This window comes from Agelaius phoeniceus, chromosome 15, assembly GCF_051311805.1.
Source record: "Agelaius phoeniceus isolate bAgePho1 chromosome 15, bAgePho1.hap1, whole genome shotgun sequence".
NCBI classification, from domain to species: Eukaryota; Metazoa; Chordata; class Aves; order Passeriformes; family Icteridae; genus Agelaius; species Agelaius phoeniceus.
Window position 1 is genome coordinate 8,415,557 of NC_135279.1, and position 12,040 is coordinate 8,427,596.

General features: G+C 39.9%; 1 protein-coding gene across 1 annotated transcript in view; it reads right to left on the reverse strand.

The window, feature by feature from the left end:
• Positions 1-12,040, reverse strand: part of LOC129126821 (testican-1) — a 186,985-nt gene that overhangs the window by 82,268 nt on the left and 92,677 nt on the right. Inside the window, exon 5 of the mRNA XM_054643025.2 lies at positions 8,398-8,530. Coding sequence (XP_054499000.2) covers positions 8,398-8,530 — 133 coding nt within the window. The remainder of the gene's footprint in view (positions 1-8,397; positions 8,531-12,040) is intronic.

Sequence of the window (12,040 nt, forward strand, 5' to 3'; positions counted from 1 at the left end):
CAAAACACCAAAATATTGTTGTTTGTGGATACCTTGGCCAAGATACTTTAGACATGTATGACTCAACCCCACACACATCTTCCCAGTCCCTTTCTCATTCTTTTTTTTGGTGTTTCTGTAACAATTGACATGAAAATATGAGGAGCTGCATTATCATGCAGGTTCTAGATACACTTAGTGGGTAAACATGAATCTAATCTATTTAAGGAAGATACATTTGAACGAATCCTATCAATGAAATCCAGTCAATCTAAATGAACACAGTACAAAAAAGCATAAAACTGCCAAAAGAGTAGACTACTTCTTTTACAATTTATTTAGGGTTTATTGTGCTGTGTGAGCACTGATGAAACTCAAGACAATCAGGCCAAAATCCTGCACTTCTGCAGCCCTAAAAGATGAGCACATTCAGTTGCTTTAGAGAGCTCTGAGTATTTTCAGAGCCATTTGGGAAAATGGGCCAGTACAGAATTTAGGGGAGTTGGATGTGAGAGGAGCAGCCTTGTGCTCTGGAAGCTTCACCTCTCCCTGTCCCTCAGGGATGGGGGCTGTGGGCTGGAAACCTGAAGGTTGTTTTATTCTGCACAGGTTCTCATTCTGCCTTTCCCAGCATGATATTTCTACATCACTACTGAAGCTGTACATTGAGAAGGATTTTTGGGGGTTTAGAGCAGTTTTCTCTCTATAGTGAAGTTACCAAAATAATATGAAGGAAGAGTTACCACTTGCAGCAACCCACCTAACAGAGGCATTTAATCATAATCTCCTCCAGAGTCTTTAGGCTTGACTTGATAATTAAAACATTCAACTCTGACAAGCCTTAATGTGGCAAAATAACAGATTCAGGAATTAAAGAGAAAATATGGATTTAGAAACTGACACAATGTGTTAATCACAAAGAACGCAGTCTGTGCAAGGCTAAATTCTTGTGGACTGAGAAACGTTAGAATATGGAAAAACAAACTAAAAATATCTTTTCCCTGCTAGGCAAGGTTAGAGAAAGGAGATAAACATCAGCATACCCCAATTAGATCAGCCTGTTTAGCTCATAGTTGCTAAAACTTGGGCACACAACTTTGCATAAATTTTGAGTTCTGTCAGGGCCTTTTTGCTCACTGACCTCAGCACAAATTAAAGCAGTGAAAATTTTAAGTAATCTCTCTTAAGAAAGATTATAGCAAGGAAAAACCAAACCAGGTTGTGATCCATTTTAATCTGTTCCCAAAATGCCTCCAATGTTTCTCTGTCCTGCGTTTGTGCAGGAGCAAAGAGATCACCAGGCAGGACCAAAGCAACCCCCATCTCCTTCCCACACTGACCAGTGGCTTTAACAGAGCTTTAAGTAGCCAATTTCCAACAAAAAGAATCAGTGTCTTCTTTGTAAGAGATTTATTCAAGGAATTAAAAGTGTCTTCTTTGTTGTTTTTCCTTTGTTCATTTTTGTGTCTTTACTTCCCCCCTACCCCCAGTCTGTTTTTGAAGAGTTGTTTTCATGAAGACTCCTCCAAAGACTAAGGGGATAGCAACAACCAGTCTCTGAAGGGACATCATGTCCTGGGCCACAGCAATTTCTCATTAATTCACAGAATCTCAAACCTGGCAATATGACAAAGCAGCCCTTACTCTGTAAAATTGCCCAGAGCCCTTCTCTTTCCCCCCTCTATCTGTTGAGTCACTGCAGAAGCCTCTATTTTGGCTGTTCTCACAATTCATATTATGTCAGGTAAAAATCCTTGCAAACATGTATATATTCATGGGCTTTAGCTGGGGAGCTGTCACAGAAGCAGCTGCAGTGCACAGATGAGTGGTTATGCAGGGCTATTTTTTTCCTGGTTAGGATGTAAAATTGGTAAAGCATTGTTTGGGGTTTTGAATTTACTATCTGACACCACTAAAAAGCAAAAGCTTCTTTACTTCAACACAGAACTAAATGGGATTTGAAAGGAAGCTCAGGAATTTGCAGAACTGAATGATTATGTGAGCAGAGTTCAAAAGTGCTATTTCCCAGCTCCCTCAGAATTTAACAAAGGTTACCCCAATCAGGGGGAAACAGATCTTTGTCCTGGATTGTTAATTTGTGCCCAAGACACCCTCAAGAGGCATCACTGGCAAGACTGTAGGAGGCAGAAAACCATTTTTTAAGCATATTAATTGACCAAAAGAGAAATGCCATTCTTCAAGCATATGCAAAAATGCCCTTTACACTCAACCATCTTAAGACACTGACATGGATTACAAGGTACAGAAGAACACAAATCTACCTTACTCCCAATTTTCTGCTCATTTCTAGAGACCATGCAGAGAAGAGCACCATATGAACACCAGGATGTCTTTAGGATACTCAGCACTTGATCAAAAAACATTGCTTATCTCATGCTTCAAGCCAAATAAACTGTGCAGCCCCAGATGCACAGCACACAACTCTGCCTGTTTTGCCTTCTGAGAGACAAAATTTATTATTTAGGAGTTGATTATGCAATAACAGCTTCACACAGCTTTTGGATTACACAACTCAAGTCTCACTGGCCCAGAGCACAGGCTGAGGGAACATCTGCCTGGTGGGAATGCAGGAGCCAGATGTGCCAGAGTCAAAAGAGGGGATACACAAAGGTGCTCAACATCAGGCCAGCTCTAGTTCTCCCACAGTCCTCTGAGTCCCCCAGAGGTTATTTGGGAGAATAAAGCCAGTAGTGCTAAAAGCCTCGTGTCAGAGGTATTGCTGCAGTGAGGAACCCCTGCAGCACATGGAGTCAAATAACATATGGAGTCAAATATCCCTATTATCAAATAGGGATAATGCTGAAAATCTGCTATAGAATAAGGAAGTGGTGAAAATGCTGCAAAATCTTTTTCCTGTAGAAAGTTCATTCAGAATGGTCACATCCCATAAAATCTATCAATTTTCACAAAGAGATATATGAAAGAATAATTTATTCTTGTACCTCCCACCAACAATCTTTAAAATGCATACAGGGAAAAGATGCATAAGGATGACTTGATTTTCTTGCCCATGGAATTTTTTAATCATATCCTGTTACGTCTCACTTTCCTCTCCCCCACCTCCTCTCTTATTTTCTTAGTTTTCCCTTACAAAACCAGACCAAAGCTAAAAGTTAGCAGAGAATTTAACCTAACTCTTATCTAAGTGGGCACACAAGAAGTGTTAAGGCTTGCTGAGTCTTTGAGTATCTTGTTTCCATCAGAAGAGGCCAAGCAATCCCTCAGATAAATCAGAGAGGAAGGCTGTGCAAAACCACAGCTGAGGAGCAGCACCCAGGCTCAAGGACAGGGAGTGCAGCCAACAGATTGATTGTGGAAAACCAAACCACATTGCACTAAATGCTCAACAGTTAGACACTTGAACAAGTCTTTGCTAATTGTGCTTCTGCATACAGACCCCTCCTAATTAAATGTAGCAGCCTTCACTTTGCACACATTTAACTAATAGTGTCTCATTATTTTGGTCGTTATTTTTTTCTTCTGTTTCAAGATTGTTGGAAATTTTTTTTCTTGTACATCCCTGAATATCAAATTTATTACCTAATGTTATGACAACAGGACATGATTTTTACATTTTCAAACAGAAAGAGACATGATTATGGACTTAATTAGTTCACAATGATTTAATTAAAATTTGCAGAACAACAATGTACCTAATTAGAAACATAATAATTATGCCAATGTACCTTTCCATCTTTGAAGGGGCCATTAGTCATTGAGGTGGTATGTTTTGTAATTTAAGATGATCCTAATTTTCATTTTCTGACTAGTTAAGTACAGTCATCGTCATGTTCATGTAATTGCTTTATTAACAAGCTTAATTAAAGTTCCTGTAAAACTGACATCTTCAAAGTTATTCTACTTAATGTGTTGCTGACAAAAACATTAACTAATTACATTGAGCTCTTTACAGGGCTTACGTACCCCATAAGCTTCATTCATTAGTACTTCCAAGAGCTTTGAAAAATCTGCCTGTATAACCTATGGAAGTGCTTTGTATTGTCACAATATTAAATAGAGCTGTTATACCCAGGAAACTTCTTTGTACAAAGTTATTATGTGAGAGATGGTGCACATTTTAATATACCTGCATTTCAAGCAGTAACTAGAAAAAATAAATCGGGGAAATCTTTGATAAACCTAAGCCTCTTAGAGTTCAAAGCCCACAGGGAAGGGTGATCATTTATAAAGTTTTCCAGAAATACAAGCAAATTCTGCAAGTTCAAAAACCACTAATTTTTCAGTTGCTGTAAACAGGGTACAGGGACTGAGTAATACAGACCACATCTGTGTTCAAATTTTGTCATGAAGAAGTGCTGAATTATTGGTGCAACTGAAGAATCCCATTGCTTGGAAGAATTAGTTTGTCATCTGGAGAACAAAACTGGAACAATAAAAAACCCCACCATACACTACAGCCCAACAAAGGGGCTTATCAATTTCCACTTTAGCACTTATATGTAGCAGATGAAAAAAATCCAGATCAAGTTTTCAAGATTTCAGAAAAAGGAACCAGAAAGGTTTAATGCCTAAAAGTTGGTGAGATTTTTTAAGCAGTAAAACTCCCAAACATGAAGCTAAATCAACTTTAGAGCCATCAAAGTTCTCATTACCTTGTGTCTCCTATAGTTTAGGTGACACTTAAATCATTGTAGCACAAGATGTAGGCATGGCATTTTTATAATTTTTAACATTTTACCATTTGTCTTTGTGCTGGAAATCAACACACTGAATATCTTCCAAGGGAAGATTAAAAAGACAAAAGATTCCTTTGACTAGCCCTCAATAAATTAGTTGTCGGGCTGAAGGGTTCCAAGTCTTTGGTGGAACTCAACCAGGCTGAGTTAAACATCCTGAACCTCTGTCTACATCAACCAGTAAGTTCAAAACCAGAGCTTTAGTTTATCTTTTGTTATTTTTTCCCCCTATAACCCTTGTATTATTGATTTGGTTGACTTTCCCCAGTTTTGCCAAGAAATTCTTGCCTCTAGGTCTACTACATTTCCTGAGAAACAGCTGGAATTATTCCAGGATCAAATGGCTAAATGAGAGCCTCTGAGATGTATATTTAGTACGTGTGCATTTTCTTAATGTGAATTACTGGGCATTTATTGACACCCAAGTTTCACCTGCATTTGATCACCCAGTCATACTTGTGTTGTGTCTTTTCCTTTTCATTCCTTTTTTTCCTCAGATAACAAAGTATGGGAAGGGCCATTGCTGCTGTGGGATGGCAGCCCCAGGTCACCACTGAAACACTCTGATGCTGCCCTGCCAGGCCAGGAGCCCAAATCCCTTCTCCCACCTGAGCTGTGCCTGCAGGAGGGGCCAGACCCACCTGCAGCTGTGTCTGCCTGTCCCACCTGGCTGCCAGCAGCAGGGGAAGCCCAAGGTGCACTTTCAGAAGATTTTTTCCCTCCAAAACTTTGTGGCCTCTCTCCATGTTTTGCTCACAAGCTCAGCAGGAATCTGCCCATTTTCCCAGCTTGTCAGTGCCCGTTCAGAGATGCAGAGCCAGGACCAGCAAACCCATCCCTGACAAAGCAGTGCCCTCACTCCAGTCCCCCTGGGTGCATTCTCACAGTCAGTGCTAGAACATGGCAGCACTGCAGGGCCAGAAATAATTCCTGCCAACAGTACTGGCATGTGAAAGAAAATTACTGAGAAAACTTTGATTTTAGTGACTTGAAGGCAGAAAAAACGGATCACATTGTCTAGTGAATTCTAACAGAGAGTTTGAGGGAAGCAGTATGTTTCTTTGTAAAGATACTAGATACTCATGATCATTCCTGATCACAAACACTAACATATACTATTATTATATACTATATCATTATTATTATACATTATAGACTATTATTATATGTTGGGACACTAACATACACTATTTTATTTTAATGTTCTCCCTAAAGTATTTTCAGCTCATTGACCAAAATTCATCTTCTGAAAAAAAAAATAAATTGAATTTTGCTAGAACAGGAGCAATTGATTGTAAAACATAGAATAAATAAAGATGAAACTAAGTTGTTTCAGAATAAATCTTTAAAAAATCTCCTTTGAAAAGAACCCAAAACCCAAACAGGCAACTTCTGTTGGGAGGTGTCTCTGACAGTCAAACATGTCAGCACTAGGAAATGTTTCATGTCTTGTTTGTAGCTGTCAGGCTTATATCATAATGACAATAGCTCAGTGAATTTATAACATTGGCAGTATGTTGCTGAAAACCAGTTAGATCTTATAGTGAGAAACAGAGAAAGCCAAAATCCCATTTGGAGCTAACAGAGAGGCAGGTACAATGTGTTTATACATTGAGAGAGGCAGGTGAGATGCACAGAATGAGTGCATAGATTGACAGAACATGAAATGAAATCTATTTACTACAGAATGTCTTATGGACTCGAGAGTTCAGACAGAAAAAGTTGTTTTTAAAATGGGCCCACCTTAACCATAAATAGCAAAGCTATGTTACTGCAATACACACTCACAGAGAGAATTAAAGACTAACTTCTTTAATAGGCAACATGTGGCCATTTTTCCTGCAGTCTGTGTGCACAGATGAGAGTTTCTGCTTTCATTTGCTCCTTCTGGCCATGCAAATCTTTCAGCCAGAACAGAAGAGAAGCTGAAACTACCAAGGCATGGCAGCATTTTAATATTTGTGTCCATTGATAAGTGGAGAATTCAAGATGCCCAGCTGAGAAAATAATGTAGCTGTCACAACACAGCAAAGAAAATTTTTTCCCTGATAGCTCTATTTTCCTGTTTGTTTGTTGGTTTTTTTGGTTTTTTTTTTGTTTTGTGAAGGCTATTTTTGGATTTTAAAAGGTAGTTATACTGGCTGTTAAACATTACTTTGTATGCATGAATTTAAGAGAACCTTAAGGGTATTCCCTAAAACATGCTTTCCAGTGCCTGAAGTGCTGTTTTTGGGACACGTGTCCAAGGCATGGAAGGCTTTATTTGCTAATGGGAGATCTGGAATGCTGAGTGGCTGTGAAGACATTTTCTTTTATTGAGTCAAGCCCTAAGGTGATCATATTTTCAGTATAACAATGAGTCAATTTATCCCCACTGGGTTATGGGAATTTTTTTATGGTACCATATATGCTGCATCTGGCACACAAGCCTATTAAAGCCATAGGCTAAATGAATTGTAATATGTTACCCATGCAGTCTAGGAAAAAAGAGACAATTAAAAATAAATCTATCACTGAAGAATGTTTCTGCTAAGTTACTTTATGATTTGGAGACCAAGTCTTAAAAAAAACCTAAACAAACTATCCCCAAATCCTCTTGTCTAAACAAGCCAATCTCATCAAATGATACTTCTTTTTCAGTTGCATCATCAATATTAAAATTGTTCTACTTCATTAAGAGAACAGGCTATTTAGAGAAACATGAATTAGGAAAGTCACAAGATTGCAATTTGGCATTCTGATTTGCTGTTTGTCAAATAAAGAAAAGCGTACATTTATTAGCACTTTTTACATGAAAAAAACATAAAAAACATTCCTAGGGTAATGAAGAGTATAATTTAATATTGCCTAATAACAAGAGGCATTTCACCTTCACCCCACATCCCAGCTGAGTGCTGCTGCAGGAGCTGGGGCTGCAGGCAGAGCTCACCTGGCTGCTGTAGGTGTGTGTCCTTACCTGGCTGCTGTAGGTGTGTGCTGTAGGTGTGTGTCCTTACCTGGCTGCTGTAGGTGTGTTCTGTGGGTGTGTGCCCTTACCTGGCTGCTGTAGGTGTGTTCTGTGGCTGTGTCCTTACCTGGCTGCTGTAGGTGTGTGCTGTAGGTGTGTCCTTACCTGGCTGCTGTAGGTGTGTCCTGTGGGTGTGTCCTTACCTGGCTGCTGTAGGTGTGTCCTGTGGGTGTGTGTCCTTACCTGGCTGCTGTGGGTGTGTGCTGTGGGTGTGTGTCCTTACCTGGCTGCTGTGGGTGTGTGCTGTGGGTGTGTGTCCTTACCTGGCTGCTGTGGGTGTGTGCTGTGGGTGTGTGTCCTTACCTGGCTGCTGTGGGTGTGTGCTGTAGGTGTGCCCTTACCTGGCTGCTGTAGGTGTGTTCTGTGGGTGTGTGTCCTTACCTGGCTGCTGTAGGTGTGTTCTGTGGGTGTGTGTCCTTACCTGGCTGCTGTAGGTGTGTCCTTACCTGGCTGCTGTAGGTGTGTGCTGTGGCTGTGTGTCCTTACCTGGCTGCTGTAGGTGTGTGTCCTTACCTGGCTGCTGTAGGTGTGTCCTTACCTGGCTGCTGTAGGTGTGTCCTGTGGCTGTGTGTCCTTACCTGGCTGCTGTAGGTGTGTCCTTACCTGGCTGCTGTAGGTGTGTCCTTACCTGGCTGCTGTAGGTGTGTGCTGTGGCTGTGTCCTTACCTGGCTGCTGTAGGTGTGTGTCCTTACCTGGCTGCTGTAGGTGTGTCCGTCGGAGCCGCAGACAGCGCTGGGATGTGCCACGGGGCAGGGTTTGCACTTGGCCATGTTGGCTGCTCCAGCCCAGTGCTTCTGGGCCAAGTTGCCTTTCTTTTGTCGAAGGCTGTAAAATAAGACACACCGCGGTTTTTGAGAAGTTTGTATAAAACAGAAGAATTGGAGCTTCTCTGAATAAAGCTGGATTTTCAGTACAGCATTTATTTAGAATCATTTCAGTTGGAAAAGACCTTTAAGATCATCAAGTCCAACCATTAACCCAGTGCTGCCAAGTCTACTAAACCATAATTTAGAGCAAGTAAATTAAATACAGCTCCTAACAATGCTTTTATAATATGGCATATTACAGCAGACAATCTAAAAAGTCATAAATTGGTAGGCAGCCCTAGATTTATAACACTTGATGGTTTCATTTAGATTTATAACTACAAATGATTTCACTTCAGAATATAGCATTTCTTGAGCTACACAGCATTTCTGGTTACACCAGTTTGTATTTAGAGACATTTTCACCAGGCCTTCTCAGAGCTGCCAAACTAGTGCTAAGCTAGCAATGACTTTAAAACAAAATCCTTCAGAAAACACTGCAATTTATCCTGTGCTTGTAACAATATACAGAATCACACTTTTGTGTGTGATTCTGTATATTGCTATAATATACAGAATATAATATACAGGCAGGAGCCCCTTCGACACACCAGCTACTGAATGATCAGCTGAGGTTCTCAGATTAATCACAGTCCCCCAGGAATGCCATAAAGTCACAGAGAGCATCTCCAAACCCACCAATGTGTGTGTCCCTGGGGAGTGACTGCACTTGTGTTCAAGTTATAGAATACTCAATTATTGCATTAAAAATGCCTATGAAGAAAGACATCTGCTCCAAAAACTTATTGCAAAATGTGCCATTGACAATGACTAACGGCTCATTTTCCTGTCATAATGAACTACTTGACTGATAGGACGTTAAGTAATTATCACCAGCCTAATGTTGCAAGCTGATTAAAAGTTTGCTTTAGATACCCCAATCCAGTGTTACAATGCAGATTCATTTTGGTGGTGTGTACTTGTCTTTCACTTGAAAGCATTTACAAGGGAAGGCAAAGAATTGCAGCAGCTTTGCTGGAGAACTGGTAAGAAAAATAACTGCCATCTGTTCTTGTACCACAGGAAGAAAAAGATATGATATAACAGTTCAGCTAGAAATGCATTTCAATGTGCTGCTGAATGACTTTATCACAGTTTTAGAAAAATATATACAGATATTTTTTAAAGCAATTTCACTACAGCTTGCAATTTGCTACACAATACCAACTCTGATGTAATGACACATCCAGCTGCTAAATAATATAAATTCTATTCTTTCTTCTCAGTCCTAATTTCACTCAAGTCTAACCTTTGCCAGAGATGAATAGTACTATTAAGAAGATTGGGTCCACAAAAGGAATCCAATCATGATATAACAAACTATGAAAATAGAAGCCAACTATTTAAGACTAAATTCCCTTGTTATTTTGAAAAAGTCTCCTTAATGCAGAGAGCAGCACTCTCTGTTTCAGATGCATTCTGCCTACAAAGGTACCATACACCAGGTGCTAAATGCTGTGGATAAGGATGTTTACTGGCTCTGAGCCCCCTAAAGCAGCTCTGTGGATCTGATCTCTTATGCTGAGGCTGTACAAACTGTTTATTTAAGTTTTCCACAGTAACTGATTTCACTGCAGCCCCCAACTATGCTTTGTTATCAAAATGTAATGATTATCTTATTTTCTTGACCTCTTTGGATTACAGGCATGACTTCTGGTTGGTTTTTTTTTCAGCTTGACAGGAAAATTTCCTCATTTACTTTACTTACAGCCCTACACTTCTAGAAATGCACAAACTCAGAGTCAAAAATATGTTTGAATGTTGTACTGAGATACTGATGAGCACAGTCATGAGACAAATATGAACGGAGCTGTGCTTTTCCTCTGGAGACTGCAGAAGGTCAGAGCTTAAAGCAGACTTTTCACTGACTCTAACTTCCACAATTTCAAAAGTTAGATCCTTTGCTATACATAACATTATTAAGAAGAACATTTTAGGATTAGTTATAGAAAAACAGCCAAGAAATGCTAAATTTGAAGTGTGTGATTTAGTGCCATCATCATCAAACCCATCAGCCATGAAGAGTGGAGGATGGAGAGGAGTGAGTGAATAACGAGCACCTCATCAAAATTAAATATATTGCAGTTCTTAGCTAGACTGATGCCTAAAAAATCACAGGATCTGAGTGGGAAATATAAACACATTGTACAGCATTTGTGGACCACACTACATCAGGTATTCTACACTATAACATTAAAAGAAAGATCCACTCAGGACAGGGCTTCTTGTCCATCTCTGCACAGCCTTACACCCCCTTGGTCGTAATTTATTCAATCCTTCTTTGATCCCTTCAAGATTCATATTGCAAAGACAATTCCTACAGGAAAATTCCTCTGAAGCTGCTGATGTTTTTCATTTTCCCATCATCACTTAAAAAAAAAAAAAAAGAAAAAAGTAATTAAATTTGATTGTTTCGAGCCATTCCAGCAGCTCATTGAGCCTGGTGGCCCTTTCCATCACTTTACAGAGAGTGTAAAGAACATGCACAGCCTTAGGCCTGAGCTCTGTTCTCAGAGCAGCTGCCTGGAACACAACACCAAGCCTGGCATGTCCCCTCAGCTGGGGACCACAGCAGCTTCACCTGAGCCCCATTTGCTGTGTTCTGCCTGCAGACAATGAAGGGAACATTTACTCTTCCTAAGCCCCACATTCGTCTTCAGGATCTTCTTTTAATAATAAAAGGAAGTTTATTCTCGGAAAGAGTGATGTTTAATAACAAGACTTTACAGTGGAGTAGATCCCAAAGCATTTCATTAATATGACATAAAAACTAAACAATTTTAGTAGCACTTCATATAATGTGGGTAATAAGGCAGAGAATGCTGCAAGGAATCTGAAGCTCCCTCATTCCTGCAGGTGCATAGAACTGGTAGCACAGCAGCCATTTCTGTGCAAGAAACAGTCTGGCTTCCAAAACCTAATATATTCTTTTCAAGCTGCAAGTTTTTCCAAAATGATAGTGCAAAGTGCCACTGTATTTGAAGCAAGTCAAAAGTAATTTTTGTCAGCTTGGCCAAGTGAGCAACACCTGAAAGTTTTAACTGGATACCCAGGTACCCCACCAAAACCACAGCTGAGCACCTGTCTTGTAAAAGGAACATCTATTTTCCAAAAAACCAACATGTATTTTTCTGCAGTCATATTTTTGAGAGGCTGGATAGGACTTTTGGAAGCTTTTCAATCCTATAACTCCTAACAACACATCAAACATACAAACAAACAAATTAAAACCTAGACAAGAACATTGGCTGCCATAAGCAGCCAGCCAGCAAATCCCCTCTCAATGGAAGTGCACATTCACATACTCTGGGAATGCTCTGCTATGCTAATTATCTTGGTTTAGAATGAATGTGTCAGGAGCAAGCCTGGCCAAAGCCAATTAGGCTTTTTTTTTCCTGACAACCAAATTTAATCCTGCTTTAAGACTCAGAGTTGAAAGGATCTATGACTATTTTCACTATTCCAGAAG